The 27,474-nt window shown below is 39.6% G+C and overlaps 1 protein-coding gene across 8 annotated transcripts; it reads left to right on the top strand.

Moving 5' to 3' along the window:
* Positions 1 to 343: 343 nt before the first annotated feature.
* On the top strand, positions 344 to 26,418 carry gramd2aa (GRAM domain containing 2Aa). 8 transcript variants are annotated; one of them, XM_034107123.2, is made up of 12 exons: positions 368 to 736; positions 8,179 to 8,283; positions 14,174 to 14,231; positions 15,391 to 15,688; positions 16,919 to 17,022; positions 17,560 to 17,658; positions 19,472 to 19,543; positions 19,747 to 19,803; positions 20,784 to 20,961; positions 23,101 to 23,194; positions 24,202 to 24,306; positions 25,006 to 26,418. In XM_034107123.2, the coding sequence occupies exons 1-12, from the start codon at positions 597 to 599 to the stop codon at positions 25,007 to 25,009; spliced, it is 1,314 nt and encodes a 437-aa protein (XP_033963014.1). In that variant the 5' UTR covers positions 368 to 596; the 3' UTR covers positions 25,010 to 26,418. The 8 variants fall into 8 exon arrangements, with proteins under 8 accessions (XP_033963020.1, XP_033963014.1, XP_033963000.1 ...); XM_034107109.2 differs by having other exon boundaries at positions 14,156 to 14,231; XM_034107116.2 differs by having other exon boundaries at positions 371 to 736; positions 14,171 to 14,231.
* The last annotated feature ends 1,056 nt before the right edge of the window (positions 26,419 to 27,474 follow it).

Below are 27,474 nucleotides of genomic sequence, written 5' to 3'. Positions count from 1 at the left end.
GCAGAGAGCATTTCTCACTAATTTATAACAATTTAGGGACTGAGCATTTACCGTAATGGAAAGAAAAACAAAATGATTTGTTGCAACCCCAGCAGAGTGTTCGACCAGCTGTCAAACTGTCCTCTCTCTCCAGCTGCACTCAAACGTAAATAAACTTTACCTGCTGCAGCTTTCCCTCCCTATCCGTCCGTTAGGATATTTGTAACTGCTCCTAATGCTCCTAACCTGAGCCTGCTTCGGGACATTAGCATAATGCAACATCAGTGACAGGGAGCGATTACTCTGGGGATGATTTTGTTGAGTGTAAATCTGGAATCTGATTATCCTCGATGCTCTCAGCTCAGCAGAGGGGGGAGGAGGGCCAGAGTGAGAGAGAGAGACGGAGGGAGGGAGGCTGGGAGAGAAGGAGGGAGGTAGGCTGGAGGAGAGATGCAGAGGGAAGGAGGGGTTAAGACAGCAAAGTGCTGAGCCAATGGCTTTCCACAGAGCAGCTGGCTGGCATCAGGACGGGACAGGCCGTGCAGAGGAAGGATACCTTGAGGACCGCTCCTCTCCGCTCGCTGTAGGACACCGAGGGTGACTTCCAGGAGGTGTTCATGGGATGCACTATCTACGCAGCCAGCCCTAAGGCCCTGCCCGCTGAAGAGGCCCCCGGACTGGACAGATACTACCAGCTGCCCCACCACCGCCACCCTCATGGTAACTGCAGCCAGCGGATAGCAGCCGGCAGAGCCAGGTCAGTCTGCAGCACACAGGAAGTACTGTAAGCTTCGCGCTTGGCATGCTTCTCATGAGTGTCACTGACAAGGCGACTACAAGAAGGCAATTGAGACTTAGTTAATGGATCTTATTACCTCTCAGCCAATCACAGAGGAGGACATGTGGAGAATGAACTGGAGGTTTGAACTGGGCCAAGTTTGATGTGGAGGGTAAAGTTACTTAAGAATCAGGAAGACGTCCCTCGTGATTTGTTTTAACATTCATTGTGTAGCTGAACAATGACATGTTACTCTGAGATGATTTTTAGTGTTTCTTATATGGTAGAAATTAGGACGTCCAGTTTGTGTCTGCATTTTAGGTGTTTTTGCCTCTGGATATCAAATAGGTACATGCATACTTTGGAATAAATGGATGACAACAGCTAAGCAATGGATTCAATCATGAATAATGTGGGTCGTTTTGGGCGAGCGTGCAGCGGTTCATATCTTCTTTGTCAGCAGTAAATTATATTATTATCTTATCTTCTTCTCTTAACACATTGTAAATATTTAGCTTTATTTATGTATGGACCTGTGCATTTTGGAAACATGCGATGGAAACAAATAGTTGGTGATTTATAGGTGACATACAGTATGCTGCTCGGAGTTCAGTATAAGCTAGGCTGTCTATGCCGTCTGGCGGTCTTTTTGACACGATTTTCACATTCTTTGAGTAGTTATACCGTTTTTGACAAACAGAAATATTGTTTTCTGGCATCACTTTAAAATGTTACGGGAAAAATCTGCATTTTGGTATGAGGGCACACGCCGAAAGTAAGAGGGCGCAGCGCCCCTTTTACCCTGTTTAGACAGAACCCTGGTTACTGAAACTCATCCTGAGTATCAGTGGTTAAAAAGTGGCACTTCTTGTTCATAAATGATTGTAGTTGTGTGCTAATGGAGGATGGACTTTCAACCACATAGCATTATAAACAGTAATTAAAATCACTTAATCCTAGACTATAAATGCATCAATATTAATATTAGCTCAGAGCAATAATTGTAGACATCTGCTCACTTTTTCTAGTTAGGGTAAACATTACAGATACATTTTGGACTAGGCTGGAGTTTTCTGTGCCCCAAAATTGCCGCCAAATACACTAATCAGAATGGTACATTTAGTTAGTATCTTTTATTGGTCAGTGGCTGACCGTGTTAGTGGTTGTGAAACATAAACAATAATATCTAGTGGGTTGGTAGAGGGTTGTGGAAGGAGGCTTCAGGGTCGTGTTTATGTCCACAACAGCACACTTTACCATGTTTGCTGTCAAAACCTTTGCTAAGCTAATGCTAACACTTGCACATGCTCTCACATTGACAAATCCGCTTTTCGCTGAGGTTACAGGTGTTGAAGAGAACTTTAGAAATGTGTGATGTACCTAATCTAGTTGATCCGGGATGCGTTTACATTTAGATTTTTCTGGGAATTGCAGACATCTCTCCCTTAAGTAGAGGACTGTGAAAACCACTCTCCAGTGTCAAACCTTGCACAGAAGCTGATATAGTCAAGGTCAGACATTTGAGGAGACATTAACATCATAGGCAAATACATGTTTGACTGTAAATGAACTATAAATTACATTCTAAATGTATAACTTTTACGTTTTTTTGGTTATATTATTTCTACTTTAAACAGATATGAATATCCTGCGTATCATTAGGATCTTATTAAACAAGCCTCACCGGGGGAACAGCTTAGAAGCCATTAATTTACAACAACATAAAGCCCTGGCAGACATGTTTCTGTTAGTCTTGTAGTTTCAATTAATGAGGACTCGTTAAATTATTCTGGGAGCCTCTGTGGTAGGAGAGCAGCGTCAGTGTAATCCCCCGGCAGTGTGTACACAGCCCGCCTGGCTGTAGGTAAGCTCAACCCACCTCACACAGGACACACTTCTCAGGAGGTCACAGCCGCTCACTCTGTCTTTTAGCTTGCAGCCGTTTTCGTGACCATCTTGGAGTTTAATGTCGATTTTTCGTGGATAAAGTACTTGAGATGATTTGACCGAGACATGAAGCACGGACCGGAGGAGTTTCGTGCAGCTACAAGGCGACAAAAGGGCGAAAAAAGCCACAGTGTCTGTTGAAGCTACAGGTAGGAGCCGTTAACCGACGTCAAGTTAGAAAGCGGTAGAGTGTGACTTCCGGTTGAAAATATTTCAAAGTAAATGCAACAGTAACCAAATATAGAAGGATGGTCATGAAATAATCATTTTAATTGATGTTTGTTTATATGTATGGTAGTTAGGATTCAACAGTATTCGTCAAGTATTGCCCATTAAGCCCTGTATACTGTTTGAGTTCCTAAAGTTAAAAATGTTCCTCTTTTATTCTGAAGGATCTCTTCCTGTTTCTATCAGAAACTTGCCTGTTTTGACATTCTCGACAAGTGTTTCTGCTTTTGATGGTAAAGGGAAGATTTATTCAGAAAGGCAGGTGCTATGTCTCATTTACATTTCCGGCATAACATGTGCATGAAGTCATATTTAAAGTGAAACATGTGAGTGACATGTAATGAATTGTCTACTAATGCTTTTTAACAGTGATAAAACAGGAGGCTACTAGACCTAGCTCAGATCAGTCTGTATTGATGCTTAAAAGTGTTATAAGAACCTGCTACTTCCAATAGAAGTGTTTTTATACCTTAAAGGTGGGGTAGGTAAGTTTGAGAAACCGGCTCGAGATACCCTTTTTGTATATAGCAATGAATATCTTAAGTACTTTGACAAAAATCCATTAAAAAAAATTCCATCTGTGGAAGCCGTAGTACTGTAAAAAGCACGACCAATCATTTTAGCTGGCCCGGCTAAAATAACTGGATGGCCTACCTGCCTGTCAGCCTTCCATCTGTGCACAAACTTATCTCGTGCCCTCATTGGTCATGTGTACGTTCGTGTGTGTTGGAGGAGGGGCTGTGTAAGGAAGTGGCAGATTTGTTCCGGTTGTGTATTTTCAAATTCCAGCGCACTCGAGCTGGTTTCTCCAAAATTACCTACCCCACCTTTAAAGTATAATTAACTTTAACACATACAAAATAAACAAATTAGTTCATGTTTAATCTCTTAGAGAGACAATGAAATCATCAAACACAAAACATATTTTTACAAAACTATTCCTCCATTAAATCCCTTTTAGATATCCCAATAAACAGTAGTTACTGTGCTCCATATACAATTATGTAACAAGAACATTTGAAGCCTTGATCTGTCTTAGAAACATACTGTCATCAAAGGCTGTTTTGAGGTGCTTGCACAATGGGGAGGTTATTTCAGGAGGTCTCAAGCAGTGCAGGCTTCTGTTCTAGTTTCATAAACTGACTGTGTATATGAAATACTAAAATAATATATTAAGTTAATGTGCAATAAAAAGAAAACAAATATTGTATAAAAGTGTTACACACTAAAGAGAAACCTACCATGTGGACTAAGATTGCAGACTGAATTTCCTAATAAGACAAAACCCAAGTTCAGCTTTCCAGACAAATTAAGCCTTTGCCTCTACACTCCCACTGTAAACAAAGCAGACCACATTGCTTAGAAAGTTGTATGCCAGTCATGATGGGGAGTCTGCTTCACACTAAGAGACTTGAAAATCTTGCACATACATTTAAAAAAAAAAAAAAGTTATTTAAGACCTCTTTTATTTGCCACAGTATTTTGTATATCTTGGGAAAGCTTTTGGCCGATCAAAGGCAGTGACGTGATTCTTCAGCAACACTCACAGTGACTAGCAGCCTTAACAAGATTATAGTTTATTGGATTGGAGGATGTCTTGTGACATCACAAAATGTTTGGCTCCTGAGACAAAAAAAGAACATAGAAGAGAAGAGGCGTAGGCCTTTTAAATGTTTCAAAGTTCCAGTAGGAGAGCTAGAGGGAGGTTATTTATAGTTTCACATATACAGACCTCTCTGTTCTAATGTGAAGTCATGGTGTACTTGTTTGTTTTTAGGAAAGATGTCTGTATTGTCTTCGGGGAAATGCAGTGTTTCTAAAAGGGAAACATCAAACCATGTCTGCAGTGTGACTGTTTAGATGAGCTGGAACTGCTGCTGAAAAACAGATTAAGTATCATTCCTGTTTATTTAGAAAGATTAAGGGCTCCAAGTTTTTCCACATCACTTCATTTCTTCTACTACACTGTTTTAACTCTCTGGTGTAAGTTTACATAGCAGTGAAGGAAAATGCTGCTTAATACCTCCAAGTATAGGTTAGGTTCTACTACACAAAGCAACTGGCGCCCCCAAAGCTGTGGGAGAAACCAGCCACTAACCCATCAAAAGCTGCAGGCTCATGTGGTCATTTGATTAATTGTAAACATATTCAACACTAAAGCAACATTTAATGACATTAGAAAGGACTGAAAGCTAGGGGGGTTAAACTTCTTTAAAAACGGCTAAAAAGGGTTTTCCTCTCAAAGAGTATGTTTATCCCAGGTGGTTTGTGTAAATAACTGCGTGACCAGAGCCAAAAGGACAAACAAATTGTCGGTGAGGTCGATACAGATCCACCCAGTCGGTTGTGTGGTCAGACACAATGGACACTTATTTAAAAAAATTCCAGCGACCAGTGAAAGTGTCATAAAGGGCCCATCAAAAAATATGGTGACAAACTGACCTTGTTTCACATGCCTGCATGCTTTCATTAAAATTCAAAAATGGTTTAAAAACATATAGATAGCTTTGTCTTTTAGAAGTTAAGCATTAACATAACATTGCAAAAAAAACACAAATGCACTGCGGTCAGAAATGATTCCTATGTCACTCAAGTAAAACAAGTCAATCCTCCTTAGGATGTTTTAATCACAACAGTTTACCAAGCTACATCTTTAGTTCACATATTAAAAAATGCATGTCAATAATGATTTTCCAAGAACATTTTAAGTACTTCCTTAAAATAGTATTTTTGCCCTCACTCCTGTTCCAGAAAATCTGATTATTATCTTCCAACCATTTCCCTACAAAGAACGGCTAAACACAACTGGGCCATTTGAAGATTGAAGTGAAGAGAAACAGCAACACAAGGCTTCATTTTGCTCTTAGGCCCTCATGTGGGATCAGATACCCTCCTGAATCCCTTACCCTCAGGCTTAAGGCCTTTCCTTATCTACAACGACAAACTATTTATTCCCCTTTCAACCCTCTGTGATCACAGGTGATCAGTCACAAGTAAACCCTCTAGGAGCAAGAAGCCCTTGTTGTTTGAACAGATCAGTGTGACGTGAAGCTTCTGGCTAATTAGAGATAATACACTGGAAACTGCATGCAGGAGCCTCTTTCCATCAGCACCTGTAATTATAGTGGCGCAGGTGCTAACAACTTCCCCTCTCCCAGAGGAAAATGTGTCACAGGGCAGGTGGCTGCTGATGTGCAGATGAGAAGAGAAAACATAATAGATTTATGAAGCTTTCCACCAGTTGTGCTTTCTCATAAAAACACTGCAAAGCATTTGAAGGACAATACAAGATGTATCATCTAGATTCCCAAACAGTGCATGTATACCACAATGGTGTGGAAGACTGTGGACTGTTCAAATAATGAAAACATTTAAAAACGTTAATTAGGATTATATTAAAGATATAGCCAGAACAATATGTTAAACTGTATTTGTGTGTTGCTGGTCTTGGTAGATGTACAACAGTAAGCTTCCCTATGCATGGACGAATGCACAGCACATAAACCACGCTGAGCCAGTTGATCCGGTATGAAGGCACCATAACACTATGCGTTTGAATTAAGCGTGTGTAAAACAATATTTATCAAACAAATTGGGAATGTGGAACTGGTAAGTAAAGACAACGGACTAAAAACTGTTAAACCGCTAATAGTCATACAGTTACAGTAGCTGAATAGTTGACGTCAGAATAGCTAGTTATGTCATTGTCTGGATACAATAGACAATTTTCCTTGGAACTGGCATTTAATTGTGTGAGCAGGAGACCAGGCCATTGAGCAACTTTAACAGCTATATCCAAGTCTACATTCATGGTTAAAGCCAATGGATAAAGTTTAAATAAATGGATAAACATGTATGTACTTATCTAACAGGAAGATGTACAGGCACAGCTACTTAAACAGAAACCTTAATCCAGAGGGAAGGTTTTGGCTGTATCTCCCAGTCCTGTCTTTAAAAGACCTGAGTCACATAATAGGACTGCACGATTTGGGGAAATAATGTAATTGCGATTTCTCTGACAGATATTGCGATTGCGATTCGATTTGCGATATTTGTTTTTAAGCGACCCAACGGAAGTTTATTGTAAAATGCGGCCATATCTCCGGCTAGGAAGGTCGTATCAACGTGCTCCCGTCTCTAGCACCCCCGCAGCCCGAGCTACGAGTGAAAGAACTAAAGTTACATGAAACTTCCGTTGGGTTGCTTTAAAGTCAAGCTTCAGTTTAAGATTCACCCTGTAAGAGATGTAAAACATGTGATGGAGCATTACTAACCTGACTCAGATGGTTGGTTTCACCAGACCATCTAGGAGAGCTCCATTGGAAGCCATTTGGAAAAGTATTTCAAAAATACTTGGCAGGTGATTGGATCAATCTGTCTATCACTTTCTATCATGGGCCACTTCTGATTGGTAAACAATGGCTGGTACATGTGGAGCACAGCACTTCTGATTGGTGTGGATGACTGACACACAAGAAGAACAAAAACTAAAAGAAATTGAAGGCTTTGTGATTTGATAATTGCATCATTTAAAATCGCGGTTTCGATTTAAAATCGATTAATCGTTCAGCCCTATCACATAATCCATCACAGTAAATGTTAAGCTGGGTGTCCTCAGAGTTAAAGTCGCATCGTTCCTTAGTGTTGTCATGTTGTGTATTGCTATACCTTTTATCAATCACTACCCACTGGAAGAAATGTAAGTCTCTGTTTGAAAACATCTCACTAAAGACAATTCATGGTCGTATTCTTGGTCCCTTCTTCTTTCTTCTCCTTCTTTTGATACCTGTAATAGTTCATTTAAAGAGGCGTTTGGTGTTTTAAAGTTTTACGTTTTTTGGAGAAGAAGTGTTTGAGTCAGCTCACAACTTTATAGTCTCTGCTCACAACAGAAAATCAGGTCAGCCATCTGCATGACCTCTGAGGTGCTCTTTTTCATTGTAGACATCTGTGTGAGCGCAGACATAGACCCCATTTGCACAATCACAAGAACACAGCTTTTTTTGCAGAGTCGAGACCATTAATGCCGTGCAAACCTGCAGAATCAGACTTTGAATGTTGCATCACAGCTGTGTTGATTTTAACACAGAGTCCATTTGCTTTTGCCCCATAACCCTTTTTTGGGGTTATAGCTCTCTTTGAATCCAAACTTTGGGACAAGAACAAACAGTTCTTTACAAGTGTACATGACTGTCTGGTGCAGAGGTTCCTGCTGTTAACACGGAGCGCTGTGTTTGTGTGTTTAGGGCCAGGAGCATGACTGAGCAGCAGGAGCAGAGCGAAGAAACAGGCCTGCTCTCAACACAGGACCTGGACCACTCCAAGGACGACGACACGCACGGCCACTTCAGGCAAATCCCACACACACATACACACACACACACACACTGCTCTGCAACACTTGCTGTCTTTTTCCCCGCACACCATCTGTATCCTGTGCATGGTCATGGGTTGCAACCCCAGGAGATTTATTTTCACAGCTCTTATTTTGTGCTTTTATTTCAGCTGTATTTGATGTCAAACAATGGTCCAACATGCACGCAAAGAGACCACAAACAGACATTTACAAAGGGAAATGTTTTAATTTGTTCACCAAAGGCCTGAAGAGAATATATGTATGACTAATAAAGTATACATTGCTGTATTTATACTAAGTGTTTTACCCACATTTAACATATTTTTGTGCAATAATTCCTATGCACAATGTTGGTGTGTCAGTGTGTTATATAAGGAGGATTCGAGGGACTGCTTAATCCTGGGGAATCTGTTCTGAGATGGGATTTAGCGCTGAAGCATGATTGGTGTTAGTACACTCCGTGAATGGGAGGGACCTGATGCACCTGTCAGTTTTGAACTTGTGGCACTCCCCTCAATGCTCCACTGCTGCTACATTTTGTATTTCAAGTTGTCATGTATTTACATAGAGTTAAACATACATTCACAGTTTACATAAGTATTTATTTATATATGTCATTCATTGATTAAAACAAATATGACAAATGCACAGCCACCACATATCACTTGCCTATAAGTTGTTATGAGTTAGGAAACAGATCATTGATCCAGGACACTCAAAGAGACATTTACATAACCGGGTATCAGGCCAACTGATATAATATTCACTCTCTTTCAGCTCTGTTTTGGTCTCCACCAACTTACTTTTAGAATCTAGCTCTAAAACTGCTTGATACTGCAATAACGGTTAATAATGTTAACCAGCTAGTCTCTAACTTTGTCTGTGTTGCCTTTAGTGCGGGGTAGGTAGCCGGTGGCTAATTACAGCAACAATGGGTGTTGATAAGACGCATTGTGCGAGATCGTTTGATTCAATGTGCATATTCACATTTATAGGCTTTAACATTCAGTTGAAATCACTCCAACCATAATTGTTTACAGCTCAAAGAAAGGCTTTGAAATATTCATAAACTTCCTCAAAACATGCAACACAATCTACGCATACTAGAATGTTCTATTATTTACTCTTTGACATTGTTATGATTTCGCAAATAAAGAAATGATCTGAAATGTGAAAGTTAATCTTCAGCCCTCGGGTAAACCGGGCACACATATTTGACTACGAAACACTTTGGTAAGATAGCCAATCAAACATTACTTGCTTTGCTGGTGATATCATTTCCTCTAGAGATTAAGCTACAGGTGCTCTCTCTGCTGGTTTGTTGTAAGAAGAAAATATCAGCAGACTTGAGGGCGATAAAAGACCAAATTCTTTTGTCCAATATGCTTAAACCTTTTCTTGAGAAAAACAAACTTTCTATGAATATAATACTTTGATTATACACCAATTTGAACTTTCCTCTACTTTTCTCAACATTCCTATGTCTTTTGAAGTCTCACAGTTCTTCTCCTCTAGCTAAATGACTGACTGGGAGTCCACTCCTACACCAGCTACCGAAGGGAGGTGTTCGCTTTCTAATTTAGGATTCAATTTAGGATTCTTTGAGCTTATAATTAGTTTCACCACTCAGCCTCACTGCCAAGGGCACTGAGATACAATGAAAAAGACGCATGCGTACACACACACACACACACACACACACACACACACACACACACACACACACACACACACACACACACACACACACACACACACACACACACACACACACATACACACACATACATTTGATATTCTCACAGGGGTATAACATGATAAGCAGGTTTTGTTAGATTTCCAGACCACAGCTTCATACGTCAATTTTCGGGTTATTGTGCTTTATTATATCCTATGTGACGGTGCACTCCACACACTCAGCCTCCTGGCACCTGGAAAATCAGCCTACTTTCTGCTGCAGCTGTGTGAATACCATAAATCCTGCTCGAGTGATTCTCATGTTTATACTTCAGCTGGAAAATGTGATTGTTCCCTCTGGGCCTGAGAATTCTCATCAAACCCTTCTAAATAATGGCCAAAAATAACCCTTGAGTCATATTTTGGTGAAGCTCTGACAACTGCCTGTTCACACCATCCCAGCATGACCTTGTTTATACAATTTGTTAAAAAAAAGAAGCTTTACCTTGACACACCACGTCTACAGCTCTCATACATAAGCCCCTGAGGGTAATTGCCTGTAGCGTTTTTTCTTCTGACACTCACCTAGCACACACTGATGTACCAGCAGTATTGATTAAGACCTGGATCTTGAAACTAGGGACAGATTGAGAGCCTGAGAGAGGGTTAGTCCCCACAGAGCAGCCCATGTTTTTAATAATCACTCCATCTCTCCACCTGGGAGTGCAGATCCACTGTGGGACCTATTTATAGTCAGCAACCAGCAGGCAGCGAGGGCAGCACACAGGCACCATTGTTCACATCACAAGATAATGTATTTTCTAGAAGGGGGGATGTAATGAGGAAAATCATGAATTTGCACATCTAGGACAAGCTGTATAAAATAATTAAATGTTGCTAAGGTCAAATAAAAGGTGGCTTTTTACTCATTTTATGACCTGCTGTAATTTAGTATGGTTATTGATGACCTAGGTATTGTGTTTTCTAAATGTATGGTAACAGCATTGAAATGATGCAGCAATTATGACTGATTCTTCAAATGTATTTGTAACATATGTATTTTGGACACTTTTGGTTCTTAGTCAATTTTTACAATATGATGTCGCCCAACATAAGAGGTTATGGTGGAAAAACAAAAGGTGTTCCATGTCAAACAGTTAAGCATTATGAATAATCTCGCCTTTAAACTGGCAAAATACTGTTTTGCCATTTTAGAGGTTTTGGATGGGTGCAAGGTGGATTTCTGTACTGCTGTTTTGAAAATAATTTATGCTGTGAAGTGAGTAATGCATCACTTTAAGTGTCTGTAACGCAGCTAGCTGAGAGCAGGCAGCGCTGTCACAGCTGTACTGCTGTAAACAACTGCCTCACCCTGACACACACACACACACACACACACACACACACACACACACACACACACACACACACACACACACACACACACACACACACACACACAAACACACTCAGCAGGCAGCTATAACATCTGTCACCCCCCTCTGCTCTGTGACACTTTAACCCTGCGTGGGTCTTTTTACAGCCTGGGTTGTGGATCTCTGTCTCTGATTCACTCTGAGATGAAAAGTACAGTGACAATGGCAACATAAGAATGGATGGCCTAATTCTTGAAGACATACAAGGTTATAGTACACTTAGATTGAAGCATACAGTATACAGCAGTACTGCTCAGCAGATTTCAACCGTACCTAAAAGTTTGTTTCTGTGTATTGGATTTTAGTCGGTTGTCATGCATTTGGATTTTATTATGACAATCTTTGAACAGCTGTCTTTCTCTTTAAGAATGGATAAAGATAAATACATGTGAACAACCCATATTAAATTACAAATAAAATATTGTGAACATGAAAGTTATCCTCAGTGGTGTTATGAGTGTTACTTTGAATTATTGAAGACAACATCGTTTATAGTTTCAGTTTCTTCTTAGCAGAGGAGAGTGTCTCCTCGGGGGTGCAGACCGTCCAGCTGTTTTGAAAGCAACAGTGAGAGTATTTTAACATAATGAACCTTGCTGTTTACAGTGAAGGACATTTTTCAAGGGGAATACTAATGTGCTGTTATGTTATGATTTATTAAATACCTGCTGAATCATAGGGTCGCCATGTTGAGAGACAGATTTTTATTAAAAATATTTTGGAGATGAATGTACCTGCCTATTCACTGAACAAGGTTAACATAAACAGATCACATTTCTCAATAGTTTCTCAACAGGTCCTTGATTTCAGACAATGGTAAACAAAAGCCGCCTTTTTATTTTCTATTTCAATAGCAGGCTGACCCATTTAAAAACATATATATAAAAAGATTTTTAAATGTTGATGATTTTGTGCTAAAATAAAAAAGTTTAAGTTGTAGGCCTATATTACAAAGATACAAAGTCAGCAACTTCATCAGTTAATGATTCATGATGTTCTGGAAATTAATTTTAAATCAGTGGTGGAATAAATGCAGTGATACTTTTGCCTACTGCTTAATAAAAGTAGCAATCACAATGAAAACAATCCTACTTAAAAGTGGGGTATGTAATTTTCGAGTGCGCTAGAATTTGAAAGTACACAACCGGAAGAAATCTGCTACTTCCTTACAGAGCCCCTCCTCCAACACACACGAACGCGCACATGACCAATGAGAGCACGAGATAAGTTTGTGCACAGATGGAAGGCTGACAGGCAGGTTGGCCATCCAGTTACTTTAGCCGGGCCGGCTAAAATGATCGGTCGTGCTTTTTACAGTACTACGGCTTCCACAGATTACATTTTGTTATGTATTTGTTGTCAAAGCATATAATATATTCATTGCTATCGGGATGTTAAGAGCATTCCATGGAATATAACAAAAAGTGTTTCTGAAATAAATTACATACCCCACCTTTAAGTAAATTGAAATTAAGTTTTATTGTTGGCAGTAAAATCTATTCATTATGCATAAAGGCAATATTAAGAGTGTTATATTAGTAAATCAACAGAGTCTATGAATATACAGTTTATATGACTCTGTTGTTGTTAGACTCTGTATGGGTTGAATTGACCAAGGCTTTATTTCCTCCCTTAATGTTATGCCTCTGTGTTGCTGCGCATGAGAAATGTCTCCCACAGCGGCGGATAATCCATCACAGTAAACATGAGGCTGCAGTTTGGTTTGCCAGAGCTACTGTTTTATCAGCATCTCCTCGAGTGTTTTCATATCAGCGCTGCGCTACTTTGGGCTCTGCTCGCTGTCAATCTCCGAGCACTCACACGGAGATGCAGGCAGAAAGGAACGTTTCTGTCAGGGAATAATCCCTCCAAACACTTGGCCTTTCAGACGTTATTGTTGCATGCAGCATCTGACCTGGCACGGCAGTTCATTTCAGTGACATTTTCCTTAAAGGGCTGATTATACTGTATTTCATCTGCTGAGTGGTTCTGCATTAGCAATAGACTTGGAGAGTGTGGAGTATCACGCTGCGACATCTGCTGCTCTGCTCTGACTACCCCCCCGGAGGCGAGCTTGATGCTTGATGCCTGTGATGTGTGTGTCTGTGTGTGCTCATGCATTCTGACTATAAAAAGAACAATAGTGATACACTCGTGCTACAGTATGGTCACTATTTGTTTCAACAGCTCAATATTTATCTTTGTGATTATGTTGTTTTGTGACAGCCTTTGCCTGTGCACGCTGATGATTAACCTGTCATGTGGAAGCTTTCAACCAACTGGGATTTTGCAATGTACACACACACACACACACACACACACACACACACACACACACACACACACACACACACACACACACACACACACACACACACACACACACACTAGACATGTCATTTGTCATGGTATCTTCAGGTCGGATGACAGCATCAATCTGCCATTATTGCTCCATACAGTCTATATGTATTCTTTATTCGTATCCATAATAGTTATGTCTGCTACCATTAGACGACTTAATGATGTGTTGATCTACAGGAAACCATGGGGAACTTTTTTCGTAATAGGATATTTATTTACTCATTCACTCACTCCGTTTGTCCCATTTCAAATGCTGTACTCAGCCTCTCAAATATGGAGACGTCCTGCTTTTCTCTGTTAAATATAACATCTTTAACTGAACATCTTTGGTGTTGTTCACTATTTAGATGTAAACATGGGTATAAAGAACTGTCATTTTATTCCTAAGTGTAGTATTTCCCTTCACAGCAGGTTTCAGCTGATTGAAGATCTGTCCTATGAAGATGTGAAGAAATGTTACCGGGGCTCGGTAAGTCCTCTTTTGATTGAAATCATCACTGTGTCTTCCCTCCCTGTTTAAACTTCCCCTTAGAGGAGAGCTTTTATTGTTGAGTACTTGATCTAAAGGCATTTCTCTCACTTGTTTCACTGCAGATTAGAAAGATATTTCAAACGGACGTCTTTATGACAGTGAGATGCTTACAAAAGCCTCCCCAATATGACAAATCAGATTTCAATCTGATTGTCTGTGTTTATTTATCTGTCTTTATGAATCAGATAAGATTACATGTGAACAAGTCAACATTGCTGCTGACATAAAAGTGTGACAAATGTCTAAATGTTCCCTGCTCACCCCCCCCCCCTGCGCAACATTTGAGATTTCTAAAGCGAAATTAAGAAATTATTACATTTTTATTGACGAGCTCAGTGCAATATAATCTTAAATTACTATCATGTACAGCCTCAATCTGGGCCAGTGTCCTCCAGGTATTTCCCAAAATGGTTCTCATAATTTGCCTGCATGTGACTCAAAATTGGTATGAGTGGTGATCGAGCCCCGTGCACTACTGTCACGTGTCTCCTGAGGACAGGAGCCGCAGACAACAGCATAGCTGGGCTGATATGAGTCGGAGGAGAGATAGACAGAGACATGGGAAAGTCTGGTGGCAGGGATATCTATAGCTGGAGTTGAGTTTGAGATGTGTCGGAGGAGAGCAGGGAATGAGAGAAACCTCTTGTGTGCTCCGATGGAGGAGAAATGTGTGATTTTCTCGAAAAAGAGAGGACTTTTTAGGTGTCTTTGATCGATAGAGGTATGGAAAGGCAGAGAAATAAAGAGTTTAAGTGAGAGTAGTGAGGAGTACCTGTGTGTGTGTTTCTTTTAGCTCAGAGTGATGAAGGGCAGAGTGTGTGTATGTGTGTGAAGGAGGCAGGAGGAGTCAGCTGGGTGGGTGCTGCAAAGTGTACAGTCACTGGAGGTGTATCTGAGAGGGAGAAAGAGAGTCTTGTAGTTTCTGGAGAAAGAGCTCAGTGGCTGAAAGCTGAGGCGTTGCTGCTGTAACTCTGTAGTAGTGTGTGTGTTTCTGTGTGTACGCATTAGAGCCTGGTGTGTGTCTGTAGGTGCCTGTAGAGCAGAGGTAGACAGCCCTCAGTCTGGGCCCCATACTGACCGGCGACAGGGAAATCAGTGTGTGTCTTGCAGCAGCTTGCTCCAGGCCATCGATGTGCGTGAGTGTGTGAATGTATACGGGGCCAACGTGCTGAGCCTGGTGCAGAGCTCCCGTCCTTTGAGGGAGCGGGTGGTGTCTGCGGCGAGCGGGGCGGCTGGTGGTGGAGGAGGGGCCGGTGGAGCGGTGCAGGCGGGCCGGTCGGCCAAGGAGCTCCTCATGACTCTGCCCTGTCCCTCTGCACAGACTGTCAGCAAGTACAACTCGCAGTACCACAAACTGTTCCAGTGTGTGCCCAAGGATGAGATCCTCATGAAAGGTACTGTGCTCTTCACCAGCAGGGAAACTTTGAGACTGTGTTTGTGCTGCAACTTCATTTTCTTATTTATCAGTCTGTTACGCTTGTTGGACTTGTCACGCTTCAGCCTCTGTATAATTTGTGTGTTTTGAGTTTGTACTTTTTTCTAATCTTCTCTTGCCTTTTAAAAAAAAAAATCAGACAAAAGTATATTTTCTTTAAAGAGTTTAAAGGATCAGTCTATTTATCAATTGGTCACCAGAAATTATTTTAAGTTTTCACCTTTGGCTTTTTTTAAATAAGAAATGTTCTGGCACAAATATGATCCAATGTTGTGACAGCTCTGGAACAAATGAAGAGATCACTGCAGCATTATCTTATCATTTACTATTTATAGGCATGTGTTTGAGTAAAATTCATCTTTTATTTTTTATTCTATAAACTACTGACAACATTTCTCTGAATTCAACAGACACTGGAATGGAATGGCTGCCATTGTTGTCTATACTTTTTCCAGAGCTGTATGATGGATAAATGACAAAAGTTTGTCTAAACTCAAATATAACTCAGTGCACACTATTAATTCACATTGAGAGCTTCTTTAGTAATAATCAAACTATTTAAAAGTGGTGAGAGAAGTAAAAGTACTCATACCACATAAAAACATACTCCACTTCAAGGCTAAAGTCCTGCATTCAAAACATTGTTGTCAAGTATGAACTTCGAGAATTCACTTTAAGTTTCAAAGTAAAGTAGATTAAAGTAGTAAAGTACTCATTGTGCAGTATAATGTTTCCAGGTGTTAGTTATATTGCATGTGTTTGTTTTGGATTCATAAGACTGCTGCTATAATGTTTTATTGAATGCTTTTTTATGTTAATCACTTTACATACTGTATTTAAATCTACAGTAATGCAATACAGTTTGTAGCATCAGTGTCCTGTGATAACCATGTATTTTGTTTTCATAACATGTTACAGAATCTATTAAGGTCTAATCTTCAAATGTACAGTATTTGTACAAAATACTACACTACAAGTGGTCGCAGGTATAATGTTCTGCTACTGCATTTTTATCAATAGCATGTGTACTTTGAAAAGCCCTATAAAACAATCTCTAGTACATATTCCACTACATACTCCTTGTTTCTTTCAGCTTGTTAGAGATATTGTTTTGTTGTGTATTTTTCTTCCATCCAGATTACAATTGTGAAACGAAACGAAAATATGTTTGTGTCTCTTCTGTTCACAGTGTACTCATGCGCTCTCCTCAGAGATATTCTTCTACAAGGCCGGCTCTACATCTCCAGAAACTGGCTGTGTTTCTATGCCAACCTCTTCGGCAAGGACATCAAGGTACGACAGACTGACAGGCAGCTTAATAAACTCAAACTGACTGACAAACACAAACCCAGTAACCCAGTGTCCCCCAGTCACAATCTGACAGGCTGATTGGACAGCTCGACAGATGATTTGACTGAAAGTCATTCAGGATTACAGGCTGACTCACAGTGTCACCGATGTCATGCGCACACATTGAAAAGGACTCTCTTTATTTGTGAGAGATAATGTCCTGAGAACAGGTAGACTTACTGAACCTTCAACCTTAAGCTGTGTGATTTTCTCTCTGATGTTGTGTATTGTTCCTTTTCCTTCATTTCTTTGAAACCAAACCTCTCCTGACATGCGAGTGACAATAAGCTGCGTATTCAGACTGCATTCCTCACATTCTGAATGAAATAAGACACGTTTCATTTTCCTGGGGCTTTTCCTGAGTGTATTTCAATGTCTTACTTCCCTGCCACCATTTACTAAAACCTAGGTGTTGTTTATCTTATCTATAATTTCCCCATCATTAAATGATGTTTTTGTGCCTTTTTCTGTCTTCTCAAGGTGGCTATCCCTGTCGTCTCCGTGAGACTGGTGAAGAAGCACAAAACAGCGGGTCTGGTACCAAATGGCTTGGCCATCACCACAGACACCGGACAGAAGGTGAACACTTCCACTACAGACGCTGTGAATTCAAATACTTATACTGATGCACGGCTGTACTTTCCAGGAGAGATGTGCTGGAAAAATGAACGGCATACTATAGATAAACGCAGAGTGGAGTCACGGCCCTGTGGTACGAGAGAGTTAAGGGATTTTCCACCATTACAGTCAGAGGGGCTTCTTAACTTCCTGTCACATCAGACTCAGCCTAGCATCAAGTGGTGTTTTAAAAGACATGATGTACTTTTCAGCTCCTGTTCAAGCTCCAGCAACTCATGAATAATCTTCAGCGAGCTTTCTTTAGCATGTGGTGACAACTAGGTGTTGTATCCTCAAGTAAAAAAGGAACAACCACCAAACAATACATGAAAACTCCATTTAATGTTAACCAGTGGGTTGTTTTGCAAAGAGAGAGCACATGTTAATGCAAAATTGGTACACATTTCTTTTCTAGATTCTATCCTAGTTAACACAGGCCTCAGAGATGTTAGCGTTTTATTTTACACAATCAAATGTGTCACTTAATACTTAATACCCCACTCATGAATTGGAAATCGTAAAAAAGAGCAAGTGGCTACATGAGACCACAGAGGTTGGCAGGGGCATTAAACTTCATGAATTATTACATTATAATGACTAATTATAAACAAGTTATCATTTATGGAAAATAGCATGTTAGCAATTTAGCTCAAATCCATACAGTCCATTCCATCACTCTCTTTTCTAGGTAGGTAGATTACAGAATATTCTGCACGTTTCCAGGGCTGGCACATCAGGCTGACAGAAGGGCTGAGTCATTCCAGTCGTTATAAAGTTCAGAAATAGCAGAAATGTTTCACAGACTGTCTTATACTCAACTACACATTATAAATACATACATAAAAGTGCTTAAGTATTGCACCTTGTCTGGCAGCTTTCATTCATAACACAAATCATTATTAATAAAGCGAACGACTGGGCTGATTTGTACTAGTGGAATGAAATGTGGTTGCGTGCTTTCCTCTCTTTCAGTATTTAAATGAACATGTTAGCTTGGCAGGTAAAACCACAACCCAGCAGTGTCAAATTGTTGTTTATATTTCTATTTTTGCAAAACGTTATCATTAAATTGTTCTGAGGTTGGCCTATTGCAGGAAATAAGGAAATAGATCCCCCCCAGTACTGAATATTACTCAACTATAATCCAACCCATAATGCAGTGGTGAACACTGCAGCAGATGGTGTGTCTCATAACGTTCAAGGCGAATATATGTCTATGTGATTGTGTAATATGCATTACATAACCATGCAAACATACATGGCTCTGTACCGTGATGTTTAAGAGGCTGGTCCTGCTGTGTATGAGGTAAAGGTTCACAGCTCGTGTCTGTAACAACAGTCCAGGCTTGTTTGTAATTCTTCTGCTCCTTCACCAACATGCCTGTGTCAGGAGGAGAGATACAACAGGACACAAACAACCGATACACTGCTCACACAATAACAGTGCTTCAAATGCTAACAAATTAAGTTATTTAGATTTAGATACCAATAACAGTCATCCAGGTCAGAGGGATAAGTGGGTAAGCTAACACTGAGCTGTTGTTAATTCCATGAAAGAATAAACTAGAACAAACGTATGAAAATATACTCTTTGTGCCCCAGATTATGAATCCCTGAAGTGTTGTTTTCCCCAAAGTATTCAATGTTTTACTTTTTCCTTTTCATTTGAATGTATTATCATGTGCTTGTTATGGCTGCAAATACAAATATTCTAACACCTCAGTATGAGAACAAGATTTTGATACCATTTGTTCTCTTTTTGTATGTTCCTCAGTATGTATTTGTATCTCTGCTATCAAGAGACAGTGTCTATGATGTCCTTCGCAGGATCTGCACTCACCTACAGGTCAGAGACACACACACACGTACAGTACACGCGTACAGTACAAACACGTACACACACACACACACACACACACACACACACACACACACACACACACACGCACGCACGCACGCACACACACACACAAACACACTATTTACTCAGTCTATATACACTGCAGTGTACGTGACAGTTAAAGAGGCAATTTCCTTTTCCCTTTCCAGGTCAATGGGAAGAGCCTGAGCTTGAAGCAGTTCATGGAGGAGCCGATCTTATCGCTGGTCAGTCACATGTCTTTCATAAACCGTCGTAAAACTATAAAGATCAAAGCTGTACAACTTCACAACTAGTAATCCTCGGGTATGACATTTATTGTTAGTATTTGTTTTTCATGTTGGTCTAAACTAAGGCCTCTGAAAACTCTCACTCATATGGCAGACTTACCTTCTTACACACACTGTATCAAGAGATCATGCTGTTGCAGCTGCTGCAGTGAATTGCAAGATGCTATCAGAGCTCTGAGAAAAGTCACCTTGTGCGTGCACTATGAGGCCACTGTGACGGAACAGCTTTTGTCTTTTGTAATGTAGTTCTGTTAGCATGCCCGTACTTGATTAAGCTATCATTTGACTGAAAGTATTTGAATAAAAACGTTGTTTAGTTTTGCCAGCATTTTGTATAGCTTTACTTACTCTGTAACACAGAAACTGGAAGTCCCCCAATTTTGTTTACTGTTTTTCATTATTTAAAGACATACATGCATGAACAATTCCAACCATCAAGAATATTCAGTCGCCCTGCAGAACATGTTGATACATTGTGGCTTCCATAAGGTTTAGCAGAAAGGCCTTCACAGTTTTACACTTAATAGAGGTCATAATCTTCCTCAACTTTCAGGCTGCCAAATTGTCAAAAATCCCTATCATGTGTTGGATTGTTTGACCCCTTACATAGCCCAAAATGTATTTATTGACAACTTGGCAACATGGGTGCACAACATAACAATGTGATTGAAGTAAAAAATAATATTGCTAAATGAACCTTGCTAAATACCTGTAGACCCGATGTCACATGTAGACCTCCCTACATTTTTTGGGGTGAAATATTTGGGAAGCCACTGAATAAGTTAATGTTTGCAATGCATGTTTGTCGATAAGTCCAGGTGTCCAGGTTTTTCTGTCAAATGTTAAGATGTATGAATCATTACTGCTTGCAGTGATTGTGTGACTCCTTCAGTTCGATGTGTTCTGCTCTGCCACAGGATGAGTACCCGGCAGTTGACGAGTTCCCGGCAGTTGACGAGTTCCCATCAGTGTTAAAGTGGAGAAGGAAACCCTCGGTGGTGTCTGTGTCCTCCTCCCTTCCTGACCTCCTGGGAAACTCCACCAGCAGCCTGAGCGCCGCGGACACACCCTTCAAATCAGAACAGCCGCTGGAAGGTGAAAAAAACAGTCATCATTATATCGTTGTTCAATAGTTTGCTGAAAACTGGCCAAAAGTTTGGTTGTCTATTATTAGAGACATCCACATCACATCTATGAATAGAGAGATAAATTAATCTACAGCTCAAAAGTAGTTTCAGTTCGAAAGTTTTTTGAATTTTCCTTTTATTTACTGTACTGAAATATGTGCATCAGGATACTATCAATATAATAAGGACCAATAATCCTACATTATTCGGAAGTTCAAATATTTAGCTTTAAATCAGTTAAAAGCACTTTAAATGTTTAACTCTGACTCTGTGTGTTCTGCAGGACTTTAATCAAGAGCCAGCTTAAATATAAATCAGCCTGTGCCTCTTGGTCATTGTTTTCTTGTCCAAGTGAGTACGTTGATTTTTAGTGTAAAATCCTGTAGTGTCTCAACATTTCGATCAAGAAGCAAGAAGACAATTACCAACAATTATAATAATGTCAAATACATGAATTGTCTTTCTTGTTTACAGTAATAACAATAATCACATTTTAAGGTAAGGGGAATATAATTCATTAGTAAATAAAAAAACGATTGTGCTGTAAAAATGTGCACGGGGAATAAGAAGTCCCTGGGCTACCAGCACAAGTTAAATAGGGGTTGAGGTGTTTCTACCGTGGAAAAAGGAGTTCTGCTAAGTGACGATGTGTGAAAGTTTTATATATAGCAGTATTAATAATAAAGTGAGTCAGTGAACTGAATACATCATCTGTGTTAAACCTTCAAAATGTCACTTCCATTATCAGATAACTGGGTGATGTTGTCTTGTCATGTTTATACTGTGAGTTACAGAGATGTAGCGTTAAGGTGCGCGTGTGTGTGTGTGTGTGTGTGTGTGTGTGTGTGTGTGTGTGTGTGTGTGTGTGTGTGTGTGTGTGTGTGTGTGTGTGTGTGTGTGTGTGTGTGTGTGTGTGTGTGTGTGTGTGTGTGTGTGTGTGTGTGTGTGTGTGTGTGTGTGTGTGTGTGTGTGTGTGTGTGTTTTTAAGCTTTTACTTCTCGTATCTGTGTAGGAGGAAGTGATGGGAGGAGAGTGATTGCTTTTGGATGGCAACATCTCTCTTACGCAACGACACATTAAGCTCCAAATGGAGATTAAATCATGTGGGATTTGGTATTATAAAGCTTTGGGCGGATACAGATTAAGTAGAGATTATCACAAACAATGTCTGCTGTCAAAGTAGTCTGAGGACAGTTTAACGGCTCCATGCTGACAGGTCACTTCTACCAACCTGCATTCATCCTCTATTAAATGTTCGATATTTGATCAGTGTGGGCTTTTGTGTTGTTTTCCTCACGGCTCATATGAGGAGAGGAAAGCAGGAACATTTGGTGATTATTTTATTTACTTAGTATATATTTACTTTTGGATACCAGATAACATGCCCAGGGTCAACAGCTGTATTAATATAGGGTTACATCACACACAAAAACACGCATTCATGTACAATCTGCGCAACGGTGGCGTACAATAATTAATAGTCAGCTCGAAAAATGAATGAAAGCAGCAGATCACATGATATAAGATCCTTTATTTAATCCTCCAGATAAAACTGTGTTTTTAGGTTTTACTATCATCATTTTTTTAGGTTCTAAGGCAACATTCTAATAATATAATAATATATATACACATTATTATGATAATAGTACTTAAAGCAACTTGGTTGGTCTGACATTCCTCAAACCACAACTTCATTGATATTGTTGCCTTAACTACAAGTTGAATTGTATTTGTAGAGATCTCTGACAGCTCAGCTTGTTAATGTATTCATTTAATTGCCCTCTCTGACATATCAACAAATATAACTTTATATTGTGATGTATTTAAAAGTGTATTGTCACAACATTAAAACTAACAGGTGGGTTTGCACCAAAAATGTGTGCACTGTTAATGGTGTAATGGTGTTATGTTATTGTGCGTGTGTGTGTGTGTGTGTGTGTGTGTGTGTGTGTGTGTGTGTGTGTGTGTGTGTGTGTGTGTGTGTGTGTGTGTGTGTGTGTGTGTGTGTGTGTGTGTGTGTGTGTGTGTGTGTGTGTGTGTGTGTGTGTGTGTGTGTGTGTGTGTGCGTGTGCGTGTGCGTGTGCGTGTGTGTGTGTGTGTGTTACAGAGCGCGCCCTGCAAACAGACAGAGGTCTTTTTTCAGAGCCACTGGCAGAGCTGGGCCAGATGGAGTACCAGCTGCTCAAGTTCTTCACTTTGCTGTGAGTATATAGAGGGGCGCGCACACACACACACACACACACACACACACACACACACACACACACACCACATTCACCTCTTCCAACAGCTGACACACACTACACACACTGTGAGCATTAGCACGACGCAGATATAAATAGTCAGTGAACGCACACAGGCTCAGAGGTGTTAAAACATTTGTCAGTCAGTGTTTTCCACAAAGAGTCTGCATCCTATGAGACTTAATTGTGAAGAATCTTTGCAATTCATCACATAATGACTCTCAGTGAGCGCCATGCCCTCCAACACAGCAGGGTGACTCATTGATCAGGGACACTGTCCTTCACTCGCAGGGTGTGAAGATGTCTGCTGTAGTGTCCTTGAGAGAGCAATGAATCCCTATCTGCTCCTGAAGGTTTGTCATATGTTGTATACGGACGGTGACCTCTGACCCCACAGTCATGGGCACATGTTATCCTGGTCCAGTATATCAAAGATTGTAATCAATATGAGTAACAGGGAACACTCTGAATACATTTATGCTGAAAATAGAACACACAATGTATTTAATAAAGCTACACACATTCATATTTCTCAACTGAATACAAAAATAAATATACGCCCCAATTCTTATTTACTTTCAAAGTTATGCTGATAATACCATGCAATGAAAAAATGAATACAAAGAATTTAGGGTTTTTACAATACATAAAAGTTTCAGTTCACTTTAAATAAATAAATGGATACCAGTGGTCGCTTCAAAATAGACTCATTCAAACACTGCATCATTACTTTGACAATGTTCAGCAGTAATATAAAGTGCAACATGGTTTGCAACATTACTGTGGTGTTCAAGGATAGGGAAGTGCTGTGATATGTTGACAGAAAGTCAAACGCTGCCACCCTGTGTTCATTCAAAGACATTACAGATCTCTTCCTCCACATCAACCGTGGATTGTTTTGTTTTATGCCATAGCCATCCTTAAATGTAATACTTTACTCTGTGTGTCTCTTTCTATTCCGACAGTATTATTCTCCTCATCCTGTCATCGTGCTACCTGGCCTTTCGTGTGTGCAGTTTGGAGCAGCAGCTGTCCTTCCTCGGTAACCCCAATCTGCCCCTGAGAGAGAGGTAACGCTGCAACGCTTCGTCATCAGTACTTTATAAAATGTTTTTACCGAAATATACATTAATATTCGAAAAATGAAGCCAATTTGATATCCATGAAGGTTCATATTTAATCATAGATTACAAAATAAGCTAAATCAAACAAATGTGTGAGACAGTTAAGTAGAAGGAAGACCTATGTTTATGATATTGTATATGTATATCTAAATATGTCAAATGGATGTCTTCTTTCAAAAACGTAATAACATTATAATAATAATAATAATAATAATAATGTTTATTTCCTGCATTGTAACATAAATCCTACTGACTCAAAATGTGCATTTTAAAAGATAAAATGAGTTCAGTTGATTAGAATATTATCTTCCGTCGGTAAAGTAAAAAGTAAAATCTATACAAATTACGACATATATTTTACATAAAGCAAGTATTATTTCGTTTTCAAATAAAAGATGACAACCCCCACATTTTTAAATAACCTGTGCAATATAAAATAATATTCTAAATGATGAGAAATTATATTACATATTGTGTTTAAGCTTTTTATCACAAAATGCCATTGTTATTAGGAAAAGACGTACAAATGCATAACATTTTGTCGAGTTATTACATAAAGTATTGTTACAGGGGGAGATGTATGTTGCTGATTTATCGTCCATTTCATCTAGAGTCCACTAACCTGGCTGCCTTCTTCCTGTTCAGGTAACCGCTGCTCTCCGCTGGGACTCGTCGGTGTTGCGATGCCCTCCTGCAAAGATCCTGGATCAGCTTTACAGTGCAGAAAAGATCAAGCTGTGAACCAGCCACATACATGAAGGAGAACTGACTTTCTATTTAGTGATCACTTCCAGACTATGCAAACACACTTTCTATGTATTTCTCAATTTGAAGTAGGTTTCACTGTAGATCCTGATTGTCTACCATGGCCTATACCTCTCACAGACTATCATCCCATGACTCTGCAGTGTAAAGCCCCATACACTGAAGTAGTGAGCCGGTGGGGGCTGTTTGTGATGCTGAAGGTGAGGGGGGAAAGGTAGCAGATAATTAACTCATTAATTACTTGAAAAGACGGATGGTAAAGATATTCCAGGTGAGTTATGATGGTCGTTTCCAACATGTTTTGGCTGACAAGCTGACAAACCAAATGCTTATTATTTTTTTCTGGTTACATCTTTTCAAAGCCCTCAGTAGGAAAGCTAATCCATCTACAACAAAGCACTTTTAAGAAGTATGTCCATATTATTTCAAATGTATGTAACTGAGTTGAGATCTATTTTTGCTTGATATTAGGTACTCAGTTGTCATTTTAAGAGTTTTTATTGAAGGAAGTCTTAGGACCACAGAGAATTGACTGAAGGAAGTCTATAACTGTAATATACTGAAGCACCAACACCCCCTGTGGGTTTTAACTATAATGTGAATGAGGAATAAGAGACAAGCTTATTATCTGTCTTTAGTTGTTCTCATCTCCTGTGTGAAAGGAGGTCCAGGTTGTTTATTTTATACATTTCAAATGAAGTCAACAAATGTGATTATATAATTGTCTGAAGATACTGAATGATTTTACAGAAGTGTATTTTACAGAAATGTAGAGTAGTTTGTGAAATCCCTGTGAATTAAATTAGCAAAGAAATGTAGATAAACAAAGACTGTTGGCGCCTTTTGATTTAAATGTTGGTTATTTTGAGGGCAAAGATTTGACTATCCATCCTTTCTTCCTGGAACATCAGCATTATATATACATTAGGACCACCTTTGACTTCGACAGCACAGCAAATTTCGCTAACCTCTACAACTCTCCCTAAATTATGAAGCTGGAACGTAATGTTGGCAGAAGCACTTAATGCTTAATACGTTACACATGGAGCACTGGCTGTACATTACATTACAGTTAGCTGACGCTTTTATCCAAAGCTACTTACAATAAGTGCATTCGCCCAAGACACTGGGTTGTGGTTGTCTTCCACATGTTTCTTTTTAAATTCAATACCTTTAAACACACGTGTCATGGGTTGAAAATGTGTATTTTCTCAAATGTTAGCTGTTCAGAAGCTACAAAAAACAATATTGAATTTAGTCAAAAAAATACATAAATACATGAATACAGAGAAATGTGTGACATTATCTGACAGAGAATTTGAAAAAAGCACAATTGACTCTAGGAGCTGCAGAATTCTCCAAACCCCTGGAGAAACCATGTGACCAAAACATATATATTTAGGGAGCTGGAGTTACAAGCTTTTTACAAAACAACAGTATCAAAGAGTAAGATGTTATAATGTTATATAACGTGCACTTCTTTTACTAGTATGATGTTGATGGCATTTGACCTCACCCCCCTATTTGTAAAAGGAAATATGTAGCCCAGATTGATTAAATGATGGTAAACAGAGCTAGCTCACACTGTTTACACACCACAACATTAATCATACTACTGCTTTGGAACAGAGCAACAGATGAAATAACAAACAAATCATATACAAAGGAAGAGCTGTAAATAAATCTTAAGTCTTTAAAATACAGTTTCCCCCGTTGAAAAGGGAATTACCTTGCTCCACATTGACATATAGTTTATTTTGGATCAGCTCTTTATTGAGGCTCTGTGATCTTTACACTGAGTAAATAATTAAACCTAAGAGTTTGCACAGATTTATATATGTATTTCTGGTCATTAAATATGTGTGGACCGCCGATATACCATACAATCAGCAATACAGTATAAATTAAAAGTATTACATAAAAGTAAAGTAGTACTGATCAGTGAGGAGTAACATGTCGCTGTAATTGTTCCTGATAAACATACGATACACTCAGCATACACACACACACACACACAGCCAAACCGAGTTCTGGTGAAGGAGAACATGCCTGTGTAACTTCCTTCACATTCAGTAAATATGAATTCTCTCCTATCCAATATTTGGTCTAATCCAAAAACCAAAAGTTTGCAACTTCAAAGGCTGGACCACCTGGATACCATGACAACCAGAATGATTGACAGGTGCTGCAGTTCCCGCAGTGAAAAGGGGGCGGAGAGGAGGACACCTGGTTCAGAGGTCAGTGTCGAAGAGTATTCCAGGAATCTGAAAACTACCCATCCTGAACAAACGTGTTTCAAGTAATAAAACCTCATCTTGATATTTGGCCTGAAATTAGACTTAGATTAAA

The sequence above is a fragment of the Pseudochaenichthys georgianus genome, chromosome 3 (genome assembly GCF_902827115.2).
Source record: "Pseudochaenichthys georgianus chromosome 3, fPseGeo1.2, whole genome shotgun sequence".
In the NCBI taxonomy this organism is placed as follows: domain Eukaryota; kingdom Metazoa; phylum Chordata; class Actinopteri; order Perciformes; family Channichthyidae; genus Pseudochaenichthys; species Pseudochaenichthys georgianus.
The sequence above is the reverse complement of the archived record's forward strand: the minus strand, read 5'-3'. Positions and strand labels throughout refer to the sequence as shown.